Source organism: Dasypus novemcinctus, chromosome 18 (genome assembly GCF_030445035.2).
Source record: "Dasypus novemcinctus isolate mDasNov1 chromosome 18, mDasNov1.1.hap2, whole genome shotgun sequence".
In the NCBI taxonomy this organism is placed as follows: Eukaryota; Metazoa; Chordata; class Mammalia; order Cingulata; family Dasypodidae; genus Dasypus; species Dasypus novemcinctus.
In genome coordinates, this window is record NC_080690.1 from 59,021,485 (window position 1) to 59,044,335 (window position 22,851).

General features: G+C 57.5%; 3 protein-coding genes across 4 annotated transcripts; 2 read left to right on the plus strand and 1 right to left on the minus strand.

Annotated features, from left to right (window-relative positions):
* Nucleotides 1-2,608: 2,608 nt before the first annotated feature.
* On the plus strand, nt 2,609-9,369 carry PSMD8 (proteasome 26S subunit, non-ATPase 8). Its single transcript, XM_058280184.2, has 7 exons — nt 2,609-3,006; nt 4,018-4,090; nt 4,213-4,315; nt 5,827-5,992; nt 6,964-7,064; nt 8,355-8,466; nt 9,142-9,369. Exons 1-7 carry the CDS (start codon nt 2,644-2,646, stop codon nt 9,277-9,279), a joined length of 1,056 nt encoding a protein of 351 aa, XP_058136167.1. The 5' UTR covers nt 2,609-2,643; the 3' UTR covers nt 9,280-9,369.
* An 830-nt stretch (nt 9,370-10,199) lies between these two features.
* On the minus strand, nt 10,200-13,417 carry GGN (gametogenetin). The gene is given in 4 exon segments (XM_071209246.1): nt 10,200-10,381; nt 11,136-12,730; nt 12,732-13,059; nt 13,269-13,417. Coding segments are annotated over 3 exon segments (2,022 nt in total). The 5' UTR covers nt 13,041-13,059; nt 13,269-13,417; the 3' UTR covers nt 10,200-10,263.
* Nucleotides 13,418-16,388: 2,971 nt separating this feature from the next.
* Nucleotides 16,389-21,928, plus strand: SPRED3 (sprouty related EVH1 domain containing 3). 2 transcript variants are annotated; one of them, XM_004482157.5, is made up of 5 exons: nt 16,389-16,566; nt 17,709-17,877; nt 17,966-18,036; nt 19,956-20,099; nt 20,822-21,928. In XM_004482157.5, exons 1-5 carry the CDS (start codon nt 16,390-16,392, stop codon nt 21,485-21,487), a joined length of 1,227 nt encoding a protein of 408 aa, XP_004482214.1. In that variant the 5' UTR covers nt 16,389; the 3' UTR covers nt 21,488-21,928. The 2 variants fall into 2 exon arrangements, with proteins under 2 accessions (XP_004482214.1, XP_004482215.2); XM_004482158.5 differs by having other exon boundaries at nt 16,389-16,473.
* The last annotated feature ends 923 nt before the right edge of the window (nt 21,929-22,851 follow it).

Here is a 22,851-nt window from a genome sequence, read left to right on the forward strand (position 1 = left end):
AGCAATAGTACCACACTAATGCAAAATGTTAATAATAGTTAAAACTGTGTGAGAGGGAGGTATTTGGGAACTCTGTACGTACTGCCTGATTTTTCTGTTAAACCTACAACAGCTCTATTTTTTTTAAAAGGATAATATATCCAAAGGACCTACCTAAGTATCGGAAAAAATAAGTAAAAAATTAATTTAAGATTAATAACAATTTCATGGGAAAAAATTACAAAACAAATTTTGGAGTACACGCTTTACTTCGGTATGGAGGGATTTCCTAAGCAAGATGGAAAACAGAAGTCATAAAGGAAAAGAAACAAATTTGACTATGTACAAATTGTTAATTTCACATCAAAATATACTAAATATATAAAGTCAGCAAAGAACAGACTAAGGAAAATAGTTGCAACAGATATGCCAAATAAAAGGTTTTATCTCTAATATGCAAAAATTAACTAAAAATTGATAGGAAAATGCAACCACCCCAGAGAAAATTTCATGGAAAAGGAAATCCAAATGGTCAATAAACACAAGAAAGGATACTTAACCTCATTAATAGGTAAATTCAAACTAAAGCAACAAAGAGCTAGTGCATTTTCACTTACCAGACTGGCAAACGAAAAAGTAGGTATAAATCCAGTAATCGTGATACTGCAGCATTCTCTAAAATCGTTGGTAGAACTGTGAACTGCTGCAACTTTGGGAAGCTATCTGATGATAGCTACTAAAATAAAAAATATACACATGGGAAGCAGAAGAGGAGCAAGACAGTGAACTGACGCAACAAGATGACTCGGCCAAGAGACATAACAAGGAAACATAATGAGAGACACAACAAAGAGGGAGCGGAGAGATCACGCCTCTCGCATATGTGGGAGGCCCCAGGTTGGGTTTCTAGTGCCTCCTAAAAAAGAAAATGAGCAGACAGCAAGTGCAAACAACGGGTGAGGGGATAAATTAATTTTAAAAAACTCCACATATCATGACTCAGCAATCTTCCTAGATTCTGTCCCTAAGAAATAATACAACTGTATATAAAGAGATTTGTATAAGGATCTTTTCTGCAGACTGATTAAGCAGTGGCAAACAAAAATAACTCAAATATCAATGTGGCAGCCATTCAGTGAATTGTGGTGCGTTCATACGGTGGAATACTATGCAACCATTGTGTAAGAAACCAGGAATACTGCAGTGCAGTGAAGAAAACCAATAAAGATCACTCAGAGAGCTGACATTAATAAATTTTAGGCTCAGAGCTCCCACCCTGCCTCCCCCTCTCCCTCCTGCCTCCACTCCCTTCCCTGTGCACTCCTGTCCATAGAAAAGTAACAACACACGTCAGAAGGATGATAATACCTAAGATGCAGGTGGAACTACAAAGCAACGTAAGTTATCACTTCCTGACCCTGAAACTACAAGGCTAGCAAAAATTATCATGAATCATAAAAATCCCCTTCCCCCCCTCCCTCGGGGCTGTAGTCTGCTCAGACCCAGCCCTCCTGCTAAACTCACTCTCATTAAAGGCTTGCTTAAACTGATCTCGGCTCCCAGTCTGATTTCTAAGATGCCTCCCTTCCTTGGCTTCGCCTCCAACCTAACACTAAATGTTGGAGACAGAGAGTTGGGCTTGAGACAAAGCAGAGGTATTGAGTAGGCAGGTGGAATATGTATGCATCAAGGGAAAAAGCAGTAGTAGGGATTAAAAATTGGAATACTCAGCATATATGTTGCATTTAAAAATCGAGACTGGATGATTTTTGTAAATACTCTGCATATTTGTATGAGTTTGGACAAAAATGGGGAAGGATGCATTGTGGGTTGTTAACAAGAGTTACTTCTGTTGGGTGGGGATGGAAGGAAATGAGTGAAGGGTTTCTTTCTTTTCAAAAAGACTTTTTTTTTCACTGAGATCTGTAAATACGTCCTATTTCTGTAATTTTAGAAAAGGTATATATGTAAACCAAAAGCGAGAAAAATAGAGTAGAGAGAGAAGCTGTTAAGATCTTGAATGATAAATAAATCTTTAAAAAAAAAAAAAAAGGAAACGGACTTTGGCCCAGTGGTTAGGGCATCCGTGTACCATATGGGAGGTCCGCGGTTCAGACCCCAGGCCTCCTTGACCCGTGTGGAGCTGGCCATGCGCAGTGCTGATGCGCGCAAGGAGTGCCGTGCCACGCAAGGGTGTCCCCCGCGTGGGGGAGCCCCACGCGCAAGGAGTGCGCCTGTGAGGAGAGCCGCCCAGCATGAGAAGAAAGAGCAGCCTGCCCAGGAATGGCGCCGCCCACACTTCCCGTGCTGCTGACGACAACAGAAGCGGACAAAGAAACAAGACGCAGCAAATAGACACAGAGAACAGACAACCAGGGGAGGGGGGAAATTAAATAAATAAATAAATCTTAAAAAAAAAAAAAGATCTTGAATGGTTACCCAGCCTCTCAAAGTCTGCCTAGAAAATGGGAAGAATAACACAGCTGTACAAATGGGGCCACACTGCCACCTCTTGGCTTAAAGAAGCCAAGACAGAAACGCGGTGCGAGCTGAAGCCAGGGCAGCCATGTTGATTACGGGAGGTGGAGTGTGCGTTGCGACCGCGGCCATTTTCATTTCGGGACAGGAACCGACTTCCGGTCACCATCTTGAGCGACAACTGTCATGCTCATTAAGGGCAGGGCTCCGAGGGCTCCTCCCCGAGAGCGACCGAAGACCCTCCGCGGTGGGCGGAGGCCGGCAGCCCAGGCTCTGCCCCCGGCTTTGGGCTCCTCCTCCCGGCCCCACTTCCGCCGGGCCCGCGTCCCTCGCCGGCGCTGCCGTCAATCGCGCAGGCAGTTTGCCGTCTCACGGAAGATGGCGGCTGCGGCGGTGAACGGAGCGGCGGGCCTCTCGGGTTCGGGACCAGCGGCGGCTTCCGGCGCGGTCCTGCAGGCCGCGGCCGGGATGTACGAGCAGCTCAAGGGCGAGTGGAACCGTAAAAGCCCCAACCTTAGCAAGTGCGGAGAAGAGCTGGGCCGCCTCAAGGTAGGGTCGGAGCGCCCGGGAAACCCGGAGCTTGCGGGGAGAGTCTAGACTGAACCAAGTTCGGGGCCGCGGAGCAGGCGGTGGCGCCGACGGGACCACGGGGGGGATTCTGAGCAGCCTTAGTGCGGGGTGGAAGGGTCCTGGAACCGACCAAATACAGGAGCACGAGGCCGGGGGCTGATGGAAAGAGTATTCTGGCAGAACCAAGTGAGGGGTTAAGAATTGGGTCCTGGGAGGCCTGGGTGGTCAGCCTGACAAGATGGGGGCGTCGGGCTTAGGTGAATCCAGCGACAGACTGAAGTCCTGTTGGCGGGTTCTGGACGAGACCGAGCAGGGAATGAGACCCGGGTAGCGTGATGAGTTATGACACGATGAGGCTGAGCTGGTGTGTGTGGAGGGGATGTCCGGTTCAGACCTGGCCACGTTAGGTTCCGAGGGCTGGGGCTTAGGAATGCAGCTCTGGGGAGAGGGAGCCCACCAAGCTGTGGGGCAGGACGTAGCCTAAAAGAACTATTTTCATAGAGGCTAAGAATTGGGGCTCAGGGTGCCCCTGGACCAAGTTGCTGAGGAGATGTGTCAGATAAGGAATGGGGGGAGGAGAGAGGTTAGTGCCCCTCATTCCCTGGTGTAGACTTTGGGGAAGGCATAGCTGGGACCAACCCAGTAGAGTATGGAGAAGGTTTACCAAGCTCTGAAGATGCTGGCGGTGTTCCACTCCCAGGCCCACATGATTCCGTGGGGTCACTGCTGGGTGTCTCACCTGTTTCCCCAGCGGGGCTATTAATAATTGTAATGTGAGACAATCCTAGGTGAGCACTTGCTGTGTGCCAAGGCCCTGTTCTGAATGCTTTTACGAGGACCAATTCCTTGAATGCTTATAACAATGCTATGAGTCAGGGGTGATGATTAGCTGCATTTTCCAGGTGGGAAAACTAAGGCCTAGAGAAGGTTAGTAACCTGTGCTTGATATCCCATCTTCTTTCCTTCCTTCTCTCCTCCTCTCCCCATTAGTTAGTTCTGCTGGAGCTCAATTTCCTGCCAACCACAGGGACCAAACTGACCAAACAGCAGCTCATTCTGGCCCGTGAGTGTCACTGGGCCTGTTGTGGGGAAGAGGGGCTGGGGGTCTTGTCGGGAATGGCAACAGGGGGTGGGGGGAGCAAGGGACCACATTCACCGCCTGAGAGCCTGCCCTGTCACCCACAGGTGACATACTGGAGATCGGGGCCCAGTGGAGCATCTTGCGCAAGGACATCCCCTCCTTCGAGCGCTACATGGCCCAGCTCAAGTGCTACTACTTTGACTACAAGTGAGGATGGGCCCTGCCCCCAATTGGGGGGATTATGTGGAAGCTCTCTTCCCTTTGGTGTCATACCCACTGATTCACCTCCCCCCTACCATGGCAGTCAGTAGGATCTTCATGACACTAAAATCTGACCATATTGCTCCCTAGCTCAGAACCTGTCATGGCTCTCTGCGACCCTCAAGCTCAATACCACGCTCTTTCCTGTGGCCTCCAGTGCCATCCCAGCCCTGTCCCCTCTGCCTTTGCTTCCCCCATCTCAGCCCTGTCTTTCCCACTGGACTGTGCCTCCTAAAGGCAGAGCCCAGAGTTACATGGTCACTGCTGTGTCTCCAGCACTGCCTAGTACAGGGACTTACTGAATATATGTTGTCGCCCCCTGCCCCCAATGTTCTCTTGTCTGTCTGCTCACCGTCTCTGTTCCTTGTGTCTACTCATCTTCTTTAGGAGGTACCAGGAATAGAACCCAGGACCTCCCCTGTGGGAGGCGGGAGCCCATCTGCCACATCCCCTCCCCTGAATGTTTGTTGAATATAAAATTGAATGGGAAGCAGATTTGGCCCAATGGATAGGGTGTCCACCTACCACATGGGAGGTCCACAGTTCAAACCCTGGGCCTCCTTGAGCTGGCCCATGTGCAGTGCTGATGTGTGCAATGAGTGCCTTGCCATGCAGGGGTGTCCCCTGTGTAGGGGAGCCCCATGTGCAAGGAGTGCATCCCATAAGGAGAGCCACCCAGCGTGAAATAAAGTGCAGCCTGTCCAAGAACGGCGCCGCACACACGGAGAGCTGACACAGCAAGGTGACGCAACAAAAAGAAACACAGATTCCCGGTGCTGCTGATAAGGATGGGAGCGATCATAGAAGAGCATACAGCGGATGGACACAGAGCAGACAACTTGGGGAGGGGGAGAGAAAAATTAAAAAAAAAAAAATCTTTAAAAAAACAAAAAACTTGAGTGATGCCCATATAGGTTAATGATTAAGAATTTGACTTTAGGTGTGGATAAACCTGGATTTGAGAGTAAATTTTGCTACTTCCTGATTATGTGGCTTTGGGCCAATGATTTCACTTCTCTGAGCCTCAGTTTCCCCCTTAAGTGGGGAGAGGAGAATCACAATCCTTAATCCTATTGTCCTAATCCTAGCTAACACTTATATGATGTTTATTTTGACCAGGTACTGTTCTAATTATTTTGCCTGGATTAAATAATTTCATTCACTTAACTGAAAAAGCCAACTTCTGTGAAAAGGATACTATGGTGATACCCATTTGACAGATTGGAAAACTGAGGCTGAGTCTGTTTACTGAAGTGAGGTCACTTGCTTGGGGACAAATGACTCATGACTTCTTTGTGCCTCACTGGGCCTCAGTTTCCTTATCTAAAAACCTAGGACCCAACAACCCTCCAAGGAGACAGCATAGGTTGTTGTGGGGCTCCCTGCAGCCTGGAGTGGGGGCTTGGTAGGTCCCTAAGTTCTTGTCATCTTGGTCTCCTGCCCTGCCTGGTCCATAGGGAGCAGCTCCCTGAGTCGGCCTACATGCACCAGCTCTTGGGCCTCAACCTCCTCTTCCTGCTGTCCCAGAACCGGGTGGCTGAGTTCCACACAGAGTTGGAGCGGCTTCCTGCCAAGGACATCCAGACCAATGTCTACATCAAGCACCCTGTGTCCCTCGAGCAGGTGAGGCTGGGGAAGGAGGTGGGGGTGGGAGTGGGAGAGTGGCCAAAGTGAGCAATGCAGGGGGAGACATCAGGGAGGGTTTCCTGGAGGAATGGGCAGGGTTTATCATCTTTTGACCCACGGGCTCATTTAGGTCATTTGTCTAGTAAATATTGAGTCTCGGCTGTGTGCCAGGTACTGTTGTAGGTTTTGTGACTCTGCAGTGAACAAAACAAATAAGACCCCTGATCTTCTGGGGATCACTTTCCAGTGAGGAAGCAGGCAACAAAAAGAACAAGTAACCGGTGTCATCTGTCAGATGTTGATAAGTGCTAAGGAGAAAAATTAAGCAGGACAGACCAGAGGATGGAGAGTTGGGGGCAGGGGTGCAGTTATATAGGGTGGTTAGGGAAGGCCTTGCCAAAAAGATGGCATTTGGTAGCAACCATCTGGACATTTGAGGGGAGGGGAGGGAATGGCCATTCCAGGCACCTTGAGGCAGAGATGTGCCTGGTGTGTTTGAGGGACAGGGACGAGATCAGTGATTCTGGAGCAGTGTGGGCGGGGCCAGGGGAGAGCCTTAGGACCGCAGGTCAGGAGGTAGTTCCTGGCACTGGGGTCTCACGGGAGGAGTTGGCTCTGGGAAGAGGATGGCAGCAACAGCAGTTCTGGCAGGAAGCACTGCTGGGACAGAAGTGTGGAGGAATGAGCCTGGGGTGGATCTCTCTCCTGTGATTGGAGAGTGGATAATTAGATACCAGTCCAGGCAGGCTTGGAGAGTTTGTGTTTGTGGGTGTGGGTGTGTGTATATGTGCTTACGCATGTAAATAAACCATGGAAGGCTTCCTGGAAGAGAAGGTGTCCAATCTGCACGGGGAATGGATGGCAGTATAGCAAAGGGTGTTTGGATGGGTGGGGACACCATTTGTATGGTGACACCTGTGCTGCCTCTCCCTTATCCTCTTTTCTCCCCTCACCCATGAGCCGTGCAGTACCTGATGGAGGGCAGCTACAACAAGGTGTTTCTGGCCAAGGGCAACATCCCTGCTGAGAGCTACACCTTCTTCATTGACATCCTGCTTGACACTATCCGGTGCGTGGGGGCCAGGGCCCTTTGGGGTTCAGAAAGCACATGGATTGTGGAATCAAAGAGCCCCAAGTTTGAGTCTCATTCTGGCTGCATGTGATCTAGGGGAAGCTGGGCATGTTTCCTGTCCTCGTAGCATTTCCTCTGCAAACTGGAACTGGCTGTGTGATGGTGGACAGCAGCTCTTGTCTCGCTGTGGGCTATTTCCGTGTGAACTTAAATGTGTAAAACCTGAGCGTGGGCTTGACGCCCAGACAGTGCCCAGCAGACAGGGACTGTGCTCCTTCGTTTAGAAGTGCTCCGCCCGCCTATCCCAGATACTAATCCAGTGAGCCACGTGACCTCACCACAGGGCGCCTAACCTGTGGGACCCTCAGTTTTCCCCTCTCTAGAATGGGGCCGGCAAGTCTCACCAGCTTCTCCGCTTGCTGTGGGCACAGGTGACATCACCTGGGCAGTTAGGCATGGAATGCAAGTCCTTTGCAGAAAACAAGGGTGTCCAGATGGTGGCAGAGCTGGCTCACTTGGGCATGTGCCAGATTGAAGTGGAATGGGTTTCCATTCCTAGGTGGCAAAGCCAAGCCTAGAGATGTGGCAGGAGTGAGGAAGGGTGGTTTAGTGGGCTTAAGTCAATTTTTATTAGAAAATATTTAGCTCTCCAAAATGAACAGGGAGTAAGATAATGATTATCCATTTATCTATCATTTGGTCTAAGAGAGAGCATGGCTCAGAAATGGATGGAAACATGCACATATCCCTCCCTATGACTCTTTTTCCCCCAGAAATAACCTCTTTCCACTTTTCAGTGGCTCAATCCCTTGCTGTTTTTCTATAACTTCAATGTTGATCATGGTGCTTTTTTTTTTTAGGAGGTACCAGGGATTGAACCCAGGACCTCATACATGGGAAGCAGGTGCTCAGATCAGCATCATGATCTGAGCTACATCCACTTCCCAGATCATGATGCTTCTTGTCGGGTACAAGGAACCCCCTTGGGATCTATGAAGTAGGGAACAGGGTCCTGTAAGGGGGATGTAAAGAGAGCTCATGTGAATCCCAAAGCGGGGTTCCATAGCCTAGAATCCTTGTGACTAGAGTAGAATTTATAGTTGGGGCTGGAGAGTCAGAGAGACCTGGGTGTGGAGCCCACTGTGGCCCTTGCTCACTTTGTAAATCTGGTCAAGTGACTCCCCTTTCTGATCCTCCATTGGCAAAACACTCACACGTATCAGGCATGGGAGGACAGGGCCTAAGAGTTTGGCTGTACTCAGTAATGAGAATCTCACCTTCCTCCAGGGATGAGATTGCTGGGTGCATCGAGAAGGCCTATGAGAAAATCCTCTTTGCAGAAGCCACCCGGATCCTCTTTTTCAACACACCCAAAAAGATGACAGACTATGCCAAGAAGGTAGTTGGGGGCACAGGGCAAGGGGCTGTGGGGCCAAAGGGTGCACTCTTTAACCACAGTGAGGGGCCATCCAGAGGGACCCAGGAACTAGACCACCCAGGTTTACATCCAACTGTGTGTGTGACCTTGGGCAAATCGCTGAACCTTTCTGAGCTTCAGTTTTTCTGTCCCTAGAATGGGGAGTTTTCACATGTGAGATGAACTTACAGCATCTGACACCAGGTAGAAGTAGGTGCTCAGTCACATTGACTCTTGCCCTGATCAGAATCCCTTGGAAGTTGTGGCTTTTCCCACGAGACTTGCTCATTTGACCTGGATTGAGCAAGAGCAGTGCCCTTGGAGATGCTCATGGGGTACAGCCACCCTGGTGCCTGAGGAGACAGGAGGGTGGAGAACAGGCTGGAAGGGGTGAAATTGTGTTTGAATGATGGTGACAGCTGGCATTTATCCATCATTTACTCTGGGTCAAATGCTGTTCTCAGTGCTTTAGAGACATTAAATCAGTTAATCTGCGCAGCAGACCTGAGAGGTGTGTTTCACACATGGAGAAACTGAGGCACAGAGAGGTGCTGTCACTTGCCCAGAGTTGTGCAGATAGACTGGGGTTGGGGGCAGGGTGTGAGGGGGGAGCCTTTATGATGACCCCACCCATCTCTCATCCCTTCCTTCCCACAGCGAGGGTGGGTCCTGGGCCCCAACAGCTACTACAGCTTTGCCAGCCAGCAGCAAAAGCCAGAAGACACGACCATCCCCTCCACGGAGCTGGCCAAACAGGTCATCGAGTATGCCCGGCAGCTGGAGATGATAGTCTGAGCCCTGGGGCACTGGGGTAGGGCCAGGCACCCATTATTTAAAGCAGTTACAGTGCAGGGATTCCTCCAATAAAGATGGCTTGATACTCTCTCTTCTGGGCCCTTGTCTTCCTTGGGTAGGATGGCGGGAGACAGCGATCTCACCATAGTGTTCTCTCACATCTGAACAGCTTGTAAGTTTGGGGACCCTCAGGAGTCTACTCTGACACCTTGTCTGGGTCGGCCTCTCTCTGGCAGCCCTTCCTCAGGTCTCCAACACAGATGCCAGGGGGATCTGGGCCTATGGGAGAGCCCAGGCCTTGGTCAAGGGACTACTCCAACCAGCTGTGGACACTCAGGAATGCTGGGCCAGGGCACCAGATTTTTTCAGAGGGGAATGAAATGTCCTGACTCTTAAATATGTTGGCAATTAAACCAGTTTTTAAAACATGCAAAATGAAAACCCATCTGTGGGCTACCAGTTGAGCCTGGCGTGGGCCCTGTCCTGGTTCGCACCCTTCCTGAGCCAGCACTGAGACTTAGGACCTGCCACCCCCACTCCACAGCCCGTTTCCTGCTTCAGAGTTCGCAGGAAAGCATGTAAGGCAGAGTCCAATCTGGCTGGGCCATTTGTGGGATGTGGGATTTTCAAGAAAGTCTTCCAAAGCCAGTTTCCCCAACTGTAAAATAAGAATGATCACTCTGGCTTTCTGGGGGGAATTGTACTGATCTAACCTCCAGAGCCGGGTACCAGGTTACCTCAGAAATGGGTCTGATGGCACTTGGAAGGAGGCACCCACCCCTGGGCCCCTCTGACCACATGCTGGGTGACTGGGACCGTTGCTATTGCTGCTCTGCCCCCAGCCCTCTTTCTAGGAGGTGGCGCCTTCAAAGAGACCTCTGCCCCCCCCCCCAACCCTCAGGGGGTGACTGACAGGTAGGTAGGCATCGGATGGTTATTTTATTGGTGGGGAGGGGAGAGAAGAGGGCGGTGAGCCCACGGCACTCAGTTGGAATGGGTGGCCTGCAGATCATAGTGGTCCAGCCCGGCCACCAAGGACCCAGCCAGCTTGATGGTGGCCACCCAGGGTGGCTCGCTCAGGTGGTTGGTGGGCGTGCTCAGCCTAGGGGGAGGGTAGAATCAGCAGGGCATTTAGGCTTGTTTCCCCATTTGCTCAAAGAGGCTTCTGAAGGCCATGTCTGAATACCCTGAGAGCAGTTTAGAGCAGGGCTGTAGCCACTTATTTTAGCAGGAAAGGGGAAAGGATTGACCCTAGTGTCCCTGTATAGGTCCCAGCTGAGCCCCAAGCATCCTAGTGATTCTCCATGGTAGCCAGGACAGAACCCTGGTGACCAAATCCTGAGACTGGGACACAGCTGGGGCTGCTGTAACCCTCTGATGGTCAAAGCTGGAGAGTCAGGCCAGGGGCTTCCCCTGTGCCCAGGAACCTACATTTAGTTCTATTTGGTTCCAGAAGGCGATCATGTCCCCTCAACCACTCACCCTCCCCACCCCACCTCTGGCCCTGAAGAGCTTGTAATTTGGCCCCTCCTGGTGCCCTCAGGGCAGTGAGTAGAGTCAGGCAGGCTCAGACCATCTTTCCTCCCTGATGGTTCCAGACACTAACAGGAGGGCAGAGGCTCAGAATGGGGGTCTGGATACCAAGGGGCTAAGGTGCCTCCCACCAGGGGTCAGCATGGGGGCGGGTTCCTCTCCATCCTGAGAGAGCAGAGCTCAGCTGGGGTGGGGAGGTGGCCAAGAGGAGGGGGTCAAGGGTCAGCGTGGGTTCAGGAGCCCAAAGGGTTAAATGAGCCCAGGAAGGTGTGGCATTCAGGACCCCGGTAAGGCCACTCTCCCCCTGCCCCACATTCCCTCACCAGGCAGACACGTTCCGAGGCAGGCGGCGATGGCGTGGCTGGTGGCGGCAGTAGCACTTGCAGGGACAAGAGTTAAGCACCTGGAAGGGCGGCCAGTGGTGCGCTGCGCCCGTGGTAGCCGCCCCTACCGGAGCGGCCCCGCCGCCAGCGCTCCCTCCACCGCCGTCAGTCACGTTGGCCGCGGTCCGTGCGCGGGGACCATCTCCAGGTGCACCATCCTCACGGGTCGTGCCCCGGGCCGCGCGGGGACCCTTGTTCCTCCGCGTACGGGCCTTGGCGGGCGGCGGCGCAGGTGCAGGTGCAGGTGCTGGCGCTGGCGCTGGCGCCGGCAGGGACGGCTCGGCGGCGGTGGGAACTGGGGCCGGAGATGGGGTTGGGGCGGGGGCCGCGGCCGGGGCTGGGGCCTGGTCGGTGGCCAAGACCGGGGTTGGAGCGGGGGCTGGGGCGGGAGCCAGGGCGGACTCCACCAGGCCAGGGCAGGGGGTGGACGGGCGCGCCACGGGGGGCGGCGTTGGCAGGAGCGGCTGCGGCTGCGGAGGGGGGGGCGGCGTGGGCGGCGGCGTGGGCTGCGGCGGCAACTCCTGCGGGCCGGGAGGCCCCGGGTGCCCGGGCTCGCCGTTGGCGGGCGCCGGGAAGATGAACATGGGCGGCGCCAGCAGCGCGGGGGCAGGCCTCCGGGGCCCGGGAGCCGGGTGCGGCTGCCTTGGAGGCAGCGACGGCGGGGAGCCCCAGGGCCCCGAGAGCGCGGCCGCGCGCCGTCGGGGCGCCCCGACACCTCCTGCAGCCCCGTTGAAGCGAAAGTGGCGTTCAGGACCATCCGGAGAGCTCACCCAGTCGAATTTGGGCTTCGAGCCTGGGAAGGTGGTATAGGGTGGCGGCGGTAGAGACCGGGAGTGGGACACAGACGCCGAGGGCGGCCCAGAACATCCCTCGCCGTCTCCATCACCGCCCTCGGCTTCCTGAGTCCCCCGAAGGGTCTCGCCGGAGGGCCGAGTGGCCCCAGGAGCCAGGGGTCCCTGCTTCAGGACCTCGGCGTAGGAGATGGCGCCCGAGGAGGCGGGGAAGAGTCCTGCGCCTCCGCCGCCCCCGAGCGGGGGCTTGGCGGCTAAGGAAGTCGAGGGCGCCGCAGGGGCTAAGGAGGGCCCTGATTTGAAGGTGACTTTACACAGCAGGCTCAGGCCGGCCTCGGAGGCCGCCGGCCCGGCCATTTCGCCCTCGCCGGCCTCGGGAGGCGCCCCTCCGCGGACCCCGCCGCCGGTCTGGCCCTCGCCGCCGTCCCTGGCCTGGCTTTCTGTGGGGGTCGCGGAGGGTGCGACCTGAGCGGGTGTGATTCTGCGGTCCAGGGGCTGCCGGTCAGAAGGTGGCGGTGGTGGCGGCTTCCGCGGCTCCAAGAGCGGTGGAGTCGGGGCCGGAGCTCCCGGGGCGGGATTTGGGTCCTCTTCGGTTAATTGCCGGGGCCGCGGTGGCAGCGGGCGGAGGCTCGGAGGGTCGCCCTGGCCACGATGGCTCGCCTCCAGCAGGCCGCAGATCCGGGGCACCGCGGTGCCCGTGGGTTTTCGCCACTTAGACGGCGCGGGCAGCAGGGTCCCCACGGGGAGCGGGGGGTGGTGGGGAGACCGCAGCGGCCGCCGCCTCCTCTGGAGGGGCCGTCGCTGGCGAGGGTAGGTCTAAGGTCAGGGGCAGGGGCGAGGGTGGGGCCTGGGGCTCCGGCGGTCCCAGGAGTCCCGGGGGCGCGGAGCTGCCAGGGAACCAGACGCCCAGCCCGCGAGCCAGGCGCATGGCCGGGGAGGAGGGGGTCACCTCGGGCTCCACCAGGGACGTCCGGCGGGAGTCGGAGGCTCGGTCAGAAGCCTGCTCTTTTCGGGAGCCCCCGCCCGCGGACGGCTCCGACTGCACGTTCCCCATTTCTGACGAAGGTCGAAGACTGTCAGAAAAACTGCCGCCACTCAGTCTGCCCGGGGCGGTGGGGACCCCTAGAGGCTGGCCCCGCCCCTGTCCTCCCAAATCCTAACGACCTAGTCTCCAGCCGTACTCCCGTCCCCTGAATCCCAACAATCACACCTCCTGCCCCGTGGTCCCAGACGGTCGCTGCCCGCTTGGGCCCCGAGCCCTACACTAAGGTCCCGCGCTGACCCTTGGCTGATCCCTCAGATCACACTCCCACACTTCGGCCACGTCGCTGGTCTCCAGGATTCAAGACTTGGGTCTTGCCTGCCTTCCTGGCCGTCACTCAGGCTACATCATTCCTGAGGGTTGCGCCCAGTGGTCTCCCAGGCCTGAGACCCAGAGTTCAGGCTTCCCTCCCCGCACGCTCACCCCGCTGCGGACGCCCCGCCCCGCCCCGGTCCCGCCCCGGTCCCGCCCCCGATTGTCGGGGACTCGGGCCCCAGCTCCCCGCCCCCCAGGCCTGGCCCCGCCTCCGCCCCGTGGCTGCCAGGTGTTCTGGTCATGCTAATTCCTCAAGCCTCACCTCTAACCCTCTGGTCCATTTGAGCCTGCCCTCTTCCTAGGGGCAGCAGACCCTCAGGCCTAACTTCCCAACTTGCTCGGCTCGGGGTCCGCTCGCAGGGGTCCGCTCGCAGGCCCCGCCCCTTCCCCAAGCCCCGCCCCGGCCCCGCCTCCTCCCGCAGGGCCGCACTCACCGATTCCTCCCGCGGACCGAAGTTCAGACCGCGGCCCCCTGGGCCCAGGGCAGGGCGGGGAACGGCCGCGGCAGAAAATAACCGAAAAGAACGGGTGCGGGTGAAGGCAAGCGGGCGCGACAGCGAGGTAGGACCCCGAGATCTAGGCCCCGCCCTCGGGCTCGAGCCCCCGCCCCCCTGCGAATCAGCTGGAGCCCGGCCCCTTAAGAACCTCGCTCTCAGAAATACTCGTCCGTCTCCTTCCCCGCCCCCGGGCCTGCGAGCGCCAAGCCCCGCCCCTTTCGAACGTTCCCTTTAGCCCCGCCCCTTTAGCATGCTCCGCCCCTCCGCTTTTCCACCGCCTGAAGCCTCGCCCCTTTCTTCCCCGTAGCTCCGCCCCTTTGGTCCTCCCGTCCGCCCCGCCCCCGAGGCCGCCTACCTCCGAGCTCCGCCCTCCGAGGGACGCGGCAGCACCCCATCCCGAAACCCTCGCCGCCCTCGGGCCGGCCCGCCCCGAAGGCCCAGCCGCCGTGGGCCCTCCCCTGCCGTGACGCACGCTCGGGCCGCGCTTTCGGCGTCCTCGCCCTCTCTTCCCCTGCGCCCTCCGACCCCGCCTCTGGTCCCTTCTCGCCCCACCCCTTTTCGGACCCTGCCGGGCACCAGCCCCTCCCACTTAGAACCCAAGGCGGAGACCCCCCTCCCCTTCACAACCCCGGGTCCCGGCCCTGCCGCGGATCCCCTCCCCACATCCCAAGGGACCAAATGGCGCGGATGGGTGGAAAAGTAAGGGATCCCCTCTGGGCCCCGAGAAAATGGGGGCTGGGGGGCTGCTCGCGGGAGCCGTTTCCGGGCTCTAGGACCCAGCGGGCAAGTCCGCGCGCCTCCCGCTCCCCCCTCCCCCAGGCCGCCCCCTCCCCCCTCCCCGTCCTCCAGGTTCCCCCTCCCTCCCCCCGCGCCCCGGCTCCCGGTGCCAGTCTCCAGCGCTGCCGGAGCCAGCGAGCGAGCCGGAGCTAAGAGAAGGAGGAGGAGGCCGTGTCGCCGCCGCTCGGAGCCCGGCCGGAGCCTCCCAGGCAGGTGCCGAGGGGTGCGAGGGGGAGGGGGCTGACGGACCGCTGGTCCCAGTGAGGGGGCAGCCAGCACCGCGCTGCGCCTCCGGCTCATCGGGGCTCCCCCCGGATCCCGGCTCGGAGGACAAGGGGTGGGGGACCCCCAAACTGCGCGGCAGCCATTTGGGGTACCAGTCTCCATTTGGGGGGCCTGGACTTCCTCCGAGGACTCAACCATTCATAAAATTCCGTCCTGGACCCCTACCAATGAAGAACTCTAGGGACCACTCCCCCCCAGGAATCACAAATATGAGGGGAGCGTAGGGCACCCAGAAATCCCGGCATCCCCTTCCCCCTAGGCCCTGGGTGGGGGGGGACCCCGGCCCTCTTTCCCTGCTTCACCTGTTGTCGGGGGAGGCGGGCGGACAAAGGAAGGAGCGTCACGTGACTGCTCATTCACAAAATCACATCCCATTGAGAAAAGGGGGCTGGGGGCGCTGCGGCAGCCCCTTCCCCTCCGGAAGGGCTGGGGAAACCCAGCAGCCTGCAGGTGGGGGAGGGGGTTAGAGCTCGTTGTCTGGGTCCCTAAGGTTGGCACGCCAGGGGCCCGACGCCAGGTGGTTTTGAGGGGCTGGACGCTGAGCCTCATTACTGGGCGGAGGGCTACGTCCCTGGAGCTGGGGGGCGGGGTAAGATGGTTACGAAGAAGGATTCTGGGGGCATCGCATTGCCCCCTTCCCACGCTCTCCCCCCCTTTCCCACTTCTGGGGCCTGAGGGAGCAGGCTTGATTTTTGTGAATGAAATGCTCTCTGGATGTGTCTCGTCGCCCGTTTCTGCCTTCCTTTGCCTCCATCTCCCTCTCGGCCTCCCTCTCTGGCCATTTCTGCTTCTCTCCCTGCCCATCTCCCGTTGCTGGGTGACTCAGTGAGCTTTGCATCCGGTCTCATTCATAAATCCGGGAAGGGATGGGGGGAAGAGAACCTGGGTTTCTCACCCAGGGGTGGCCTGGGTGACAAGGTGCGGAGGCAGTGTAGGGGGAGCAGAAGCTGGGTTGGTGGGCCCTGAGAAAATACATATGCGCAGGCACCCAGCTGCGAGGGGGAAGGATGGGTGGAGCTGTGGGTAAATGTAGAGGGAGGAGGAGGAGACGGGGTGACAGGGGACGAACAGGAAGGGGAGGGAAAGTAGAAGATCGAGGTTATGGGAGTGGGGATGAGAGAAGATGGGGGAAAGGTGGGCAGGTAGAGAAAAGGGGGCTGTGGGGAAGACGTAGGCAGAGGAGAAAAGAGAGGGCACGGGGAAGAAAGAGACCATGCTGCAGGCAGGTGGGCCTGGGGAAAGAAGGTGGGTACAGGGAGGAAAGGTGGACATGGGGGAGGCTATGGGTGGGGGAAGGAGGTGGGTGTGGGGGCGAAGGTGGCTATGGGAAGAGAAGGTGGGTGTCCGTGCCTAGGGGGAGCAGTGAATCCAGACGTGGTAGATGGAGTGGAGGGGAGATGCAGTTGGGAGAACAGTGAATGGGGAAGCAGGACTTGGCCTCGCTGACCATGTTGCCCCTGTCCCCCCCCCCCACCTCCTCCAGGTACATGGTGCGGGTCCGAGCTGTGGTGATGGCCCGAGATGACTCCAGTGGGGGCTGGCTGCCTGTGGGGGGCGGGGGCCTCAGCCAGGTGAGCGTGTGTCGGGTCCGAGGGGCCAGGCCCGAGGGGGGGGCCCACCAGGGGCACTACGTCATCCACGGGGAGCGCCTCCGGGACCAGAAAGTGAGCCACCCTGGGGTGTGGGGGTGGGGTAGGGGCCTGGGGAGGCAGGGGAATGGGGCTGGGGTTGCAGCGGAGAGGTCAGGTTCTCTACCAGCCTGGGAACCAAACTGGAGTGCAGGGGTGGGGCTGGGAAGTGAACATCTGTCCTGTGAGCAGGAGCTCGGATATTCGGTAGGTCCTGTCCACTGTCACCTCCTGCTGGACCATGCTGGCAGCCTCCTCGCTGGTCTCCCTGTTCCCACCCCTGCAGCCCCACGCCCCATCTGTTCCCACACGCTGCCACAGGGGCCCCGACCACACCCATGCCAGACCATGGCTTCCTCTGCTCAGAGCCCTCCCCAGGGGTCTTGCTCTGAGGTCCTCTCCGCGACACCCGACCCCAGCTGGCCCCTCTGCCCTAAGCATAAGGCGGCATTTGGTGAGGGACCATTTGGAAGCATCAAAGGGGGTTTACCATCCTGTCTGTGGGTTTAGCTGGTATATTCTGGGCTGTCTGGCATGACTTGGAGGGACAATATTGAAATTTCAGCTGCAGATGAAGTAGAAAGATGTGGGTTCCTTGAAAGGGCGTGGGGGAAAGGCTGCATTTCAGAGCAGTGTTTGGTAGAAAAGATGACGTGGGGGGGTTTGAAGTGGGGTGAAGGAATCTAGCAAGGTTAGGTGAGGATATGAAGAAATATTTAGGGTGTTGACCAGCATCTGAAGGGGCATCTCTGGGAGTTTAATAAGAATACTTTTAGATAAGGTTTTAGGGGATTATTGGGCATCAGAAGGGGGTAAACTAATATTTTGAGATGTTCAGTCAAGTTTGAGGAGTGTTATTGAGTCAGAAGGGAGATTCTTGGGTTATCAGAAGGGGTTTAAGAGTGATTTTTTGAAGCCTTCAGGGAGCTGTGGGGTTCCCACTGGGGTTCTCAGAGGTGGCAATTAGAAGAATGCAGGGCTGTCCCATGGAGCTTGGGGGAAATGCTGGAGGATTAGAGGTAGGCCCCGTAAGCTGGGGGGTGCTGCTGGGGTATCCGTCAGCGTTCAGGGAAGACCGAGGGCTGTGAAATGGGATTTGTGGGAGGTTGCAAAGAGGTCACAGGCGTGGCTGGAGGGGAGTATCTGACCTAGCCCCTCGCCCCCTCCTGCCCCCTTAGACCACCCTGGAGTGCACCCTGAAGCCAGGCCTGGTTTACAACAAGGTGAACCCCATCTTCCACCACTGGAGCCTGGGTGACTGCAAGTTCGGGTTGACGTTCCAGAGCCCTGCTGAGGCTGATGAGTTCCAGAGGAGCCTGCTGGCCGCGCTGGCCGCACTGGGCCGAGGTGAGTGGCCTGGGCAGTGGGTGCTGGGGACTGGGGCGGAGGGAGCCACGGTCCAGGGACTCATTCTCTGCCTCTCTCCCTGCCCCAGGCTCGCTCACCCCCTCCTCTTCCTCCTCCTCCCCTTCCCAGGACACGGCAGAGACCCCCTGCCCCTTAACGGTGAGTTTCCAGAGTGCAGCTCTGTTGGGAAGGCAAGGGTTTATTTCTAACAAATATTTTTAAGCCCTTTCTGTGTGTCAGACACATACTACATGCTGGGGACACAAATCTGGGCCCACTAGTGCCAATTCAATCCCAGTCATTCCAGTTTTGCTCTTCTGTCACGTTCACACATTGATTCAAGGGTATTTATTGAGCACCTTCTGTGTGCGTGGCAGTGTTTTAGGAACTGGGGATACATCAATGAACAAAACAAAATCCCTTTCCTCGTGGAGATTCTATGTTAGAGTGGCAAGGCAGAAAATAAAAAATGGTAATCTATAAAAAAATGAATAAAGATTAAAAGTGAATGGATGGATAAATTAATGACAGCTCCATCCTTTTGGTTACTCAGGCCACAGACCTTGGCATCCTCCTTGGTTCCTCCTTTTTTTAATGCCCCTCCTCTAAACTGTCAGCAGACACTGGCACCACTTTCAAAATGATCAGACTCTGCCTCCACTCTGGTCCTGTCCACTCCCATCTCCCACCTGGATCATCTCAACAGCTGCTCATTGTCTTCTCATGCCCTAAGGTCCGCCATGGTCTGGTCCCCATGTGCAGCCAGGGGGACGCTATTAACACCTGAGTCAGATCACAGCCCCCCCCCCCCACTCAGAGTCCTCCCAGGGCTCCATCTCACTCCAGGGAAAGGACAAAGTCTTTCCAGTGGCACCTAGTAAGTCCCACACCATCTGGCATCTTATTACTCTTCCCCTCGCTCGCTCCACTCCAGCCACACTGGCTTCCTCACTGTAACTCCAACAAGGCAGGCATGTTCCCACCTCAGGACCTTTGCACTGGCGGTTCCCTCTGCCTGCAGCAATCTTCCCCCAGGTAACCCCATGGCTCCCTCCTTCATTTCGTTCAGGGTTTCACACAAGTATTACCTACTCAGTGAGGCCCTCCCTGAGCAATCTATTTAAAATTGTGATTCCCCGATGCCCTCATCCTATCTTCCATCTTCTATGATATTTTCCTTATTTCCTATCTAGTCAGTTAACCGTCCATCTCACTTGCTAGAATGTCAGCTCTAGGAAGGCAAGGATCTTTCTTTGTCTCTTGCTGCATCCCCAATGCCTAAAGTATTGTCTGGCCCACAGTAAGTATTCATAAATATTTGTTGAATAAATTGATTAAAAGAATGAAGGTATGTAATGTTGGATGTGATTTGGCGCTTGCTGGGAACAATGGAAGTTGCTGAGAACACTTGGAACAAGTCCCTGGGCAGAAAAGGGGGGCTCCCAGGGCCCTGGGGGATGGAACTGAGATGGTGGTCAAACCCACAGTCCCCATTTATTGAGCACTTACTCAGAGAAAGATGCTGCACTCCCTGTGCTCCAGCGTGCATCCTCACAATGGCCTGTGTCAGCCTGGCATATCGCGGGTGCTCAAGGAAGGCTTACTGAAGATGACAACTGGGTGTGGTAGGACTTGTCTCCAGGCTACAGAAAGGAAACCGAGGGTCTGGGAAGGGATGTTTCAGCTAGGAAGAGAGAGCGCCTGTAAAAGTGTGGAGCTGGGAAGGAGGCTGACAGGCCAGGGGAGAGGGACTCTGGGAAGGGAGAAGGGTGCTTTGATGTTCCTAGGCCGGTGAGCTGAGCAGATAAGAAAAGGGTCTGACGACAACCACGGCAACCATTTCCAGCTCTCTCTGTCCTTCCCGTACCCATCCTTAGGAATAGACACGATTATGACCCCCATTTTACAGAGGAGGAAACTGAGGCTTAAAGAGTTTGGCTCACTTGCTGGAGGTCACGCAACCAGGGTTGGAACCCTGGCCTGTGTGGCCGCAGAGCCCTCGCTCTCAATGGGAGGGGGTCATTGTGAGGGCCTCCGCTGGGCCGGGGTCCCGCGCTGAGGCCGCCAATCTCCCCCAGTCCCACGTGGACAGCGACTCCTCCTCCAGTCACAGCCGCCAGGAGACGCCGCCCTCGGCCACCGAGGCCCCCATCGTCACGGTGGAGTCAGCCTCGGGCTTCGGGCCGGCCACGCCCCCCCAGCGGCGCCGCTCCTCGGCTCAGGTGCGTTCTCCGCGCCCCAGCGGGTGCCTGGGACTCTGGGCGCGGGGCTCCCGAAGGAGGCGGGAGCTGAGGCCCAGGTAGGCGAGAGAGATGGCAAATAGAGCGAGGAATGGCTGGGCCGACCTGACCACAGCCAGAGGGTGGGACACGGGCTCGGGGCCTGGTTCTCAGGCTGGGTGGGGCTTTCCACGCCTCCTGTGCTCTTGGAGATTCGGGGGAATTCTGACTTCTGGCTTTCATAGGGCTTTGGGGAGCGGACAGTTGATTTCCGAGTATATTAGGGGGATGCAGATGGAAAGCAGATCCTTAAGGTTGCTTAATTCACGAGGATGGAGAGGGGTCTCGTTACCCAAGAGGGTAAAAGGGACCTGGGCCCCGGACTCCCGCGCACTGGAGGAGGTGATTGGGGTCCAGAACACCTAGGGCTGAGGGCAGAGGGTGCTGGGCACCCGGGATTCCTGCATCTTGAGAAAGAAATGGGCTGGGTCCTTGAGGTGGGGCCTGATTCCGCTGTCCCCGGGAAAGGAGGGTGCTGACGCTCCGTTATTCTTGGATTCCTGGGAGAGCAGAGGACAGGGGGCTTGGAAGCCCGAGTCCCGGCCACAGGAGACTTAGGGGACAGGATTCTTGGATGAATGAGCCTCGTGATTGGGTCTGTAGATTCCCGGGTCTCCCGGGACTGGGGTGGGGCTAACCTCCCCTTCTTTCCATTTGTCCCACAGAGCTATCCGCCTCTCCTGCCATTCATGGGAATTCCGGAGCCCTCGGAGGCCCTGGCCGGGGCTGGGGGTCCGGGCTGGGGCGGCCGCGGCTACGAGGATTACCGGCGCGCCGGGCCGCCCGCGCCTCTCGCCCTGTCCACCTGCGTCGTGCGCTTCGCCAAGACCGACGCGTCGAGGGGCACAGCCCTGGGGCCCCCCGCGGCACTCCCCGCCCCTCTGGCCGAGGCTGAGCCTCCAGCGCCGCCCGCTCGCCCACCCCCAGGCCCCGGCCCGGGCCCGGCGCCCGCCAAAGCCTCCCCCGAGGCGGAGGAGGCGGCGCGCTGCGTGCACTGCCGCGCGCTCTTCCGCCGCCGCGCCGACGGGCGTGGGGGCCGCTGCGCCGAGGCCCCGGACCCGGGCCGCCTGCTCGTGCGCCGTCTCAGCTGCCTGTGGTGCGCCGAGAGCTTGCTCTACCACTGCCTGTCGGACGCCGAGGGCGACTTCTCGGACCCGTGCGCCTGTGAGCCGGGCCACCCGCGCCCCGCCGCGCGCTGGGCCGCGCTGGCCGCGCTCTCGCTCGCCGTGCCCTGCCTCTGCTGCTACGCGCCCCTGCGCGCGTGCCACTGGGTGGCGGCGCGATGCGGCTGCGCCGGCTGCGGGGGTCGCCACGAGGAGGCGGCGCGGTGAGGATGGCCTGGTGGGTCCGGTAGCCAGACCGAGGACCCAAAATTAAGGGTCCAGGACCCCGGACTCCATTCGGACCCAGAACCCAAGCCCAGGCGCGCCTGGAACTTGGAGCTGAAGTTTGGATTGAGAGACACCAGATCCGGAACCTGGACCCCAAGTCTAGGACTGAGAGACCCCAAGCCCAGCTTCGTTGGGTTGTCTGTCCGAGAGGTCCCAGGGCGTCCTAGGGCTCTGGTGCCCTCCCACCCCCGACCCAGACTGAGGAGGTTCCAGGCATCCCCAGACTCTACATCTCGGACAGGCCAGGGAGCACTTAGAGCCCTGAGACCCAGGGCCTGACCCTTGGCCCACGGCCCATGTCACCAACCCAGACGCAGTCATGCCTGGCACCGTGACCCTTCAGATCACAACCGGCGATTAGTCGATTTTGCCAATCCCCCACCCTGCTTGTATCCTGTTATTCTCAGATCTTGAAACCACAGGACCCAGAATCACCCGGATTGGGCCCTGAATGCTCCCCAGGGTTACCCGCATCTGAGATGTACTTGTAACCACAAGACCACTGAGACACCAAACCCTCCAGATTTGAGACTCCAAGGTGTTCTCCAAGAACCAGAATTTGGCCTCAAGTCCACCCGCCTCTGAGATGATGCCCAGAGACGCTGCCATTCTGGCCTCCCACCCAGGAATGCCCAGGTCTCAGGTGGCCAGGTAGCCCCAGCCTCTCTAGGACCCCACTCTCTTAAGACGCCCTGGGTCCTTGGATATGCTCAAACATGAGATGTTTTCTGACCAAAATAACCTTAGAGACCCATCCCAGAGCCCCCTAAGACCCAGCTGTGAGAGGCCAAGATACTCTGGGAGCTCCAGGTTGGAAATATCCATAGCCCCCCCCCCCCCGCCCCAAGCCAGTGTTCCCAGGGATGCTGGTTCTCATATGTAGGACTCTGAGGTGCTGGTATCTCCAGATGTAGGACCGAAGGCCATCCATGCCTCAGGACCCAAGACCTCAAACACCCCCCTTACAGTCCCTCTTGGACCCAGTATTCAAGACCCAGAATGTTCTGGAATCTTTGGCTACTTTCTACCCATAGATCCCCAATGCCCTGAAGGCTGGGAGCTCTGGTCCCAGAAGATGCGATGGTCCTGGCAGCCCAGATATCTGACTCCTTGGCCCCCAGCCCCTGAGTGACCCTAAGGTGCAACTGACACCCCCCCACCCACACCCACCCCACCCCCCGCCGAAACAGAGCTCAAGCCTCCACAACATTGGGATTGACCCTGACCCAAGATCTTGGTTTCTTCATACTAGAGACATCCAGTTCTGAGGTACCCTGGGATCCCCATCCCAGAGCACCAATACC

Bases quoted from the DNA above. Each gene is read 5' to 3' on its own strand.
- PSMD8 (XM_058280184.2), top strand. From the start codon at position 2,644: ATGCTCATTAAGGGCAGGGCTCCGAGGGCTCCTCCCCGAGAGCGACCG. The intron at 7,065-8,354 runs GTGCGTGGGGGC...ACCTTCCTCCAG, and splicing joins ATCCTGCTTGACACTATCCG to GGATGAGATTGCTGGGTGCA. The intron at 8,467-9,141 runs GTAGTTGGGGGC...TCCTTCCCACAG, and splicing joins TGACAGACTATGCCAAGAAG to CGAGGGTGGGTCCTGGGCCC.
- SPRED3 (XM_004482157.5), top strand. From the start codon at position 16,390: ATGGTGCGGGTCCGAGCTGTGGTGATGGCCCGAGATGACTCCAGTGGG. The intron at 17,878-17,965 runs GTGAGTGGCCTG...TCCCTGCCCCAG, and splicing joins GCTGGCCGCACTGGGCCGAG to GCTCGCTCACCCCCTCCTCT. The intron at 20,100-20,821 runs GTGCGTTCTCCG...TTTGTCCCACAG, and splicing joins GGCGCCGCTCCTCGGCTCAG to AGCTATCCGCCTCTCCTGCC.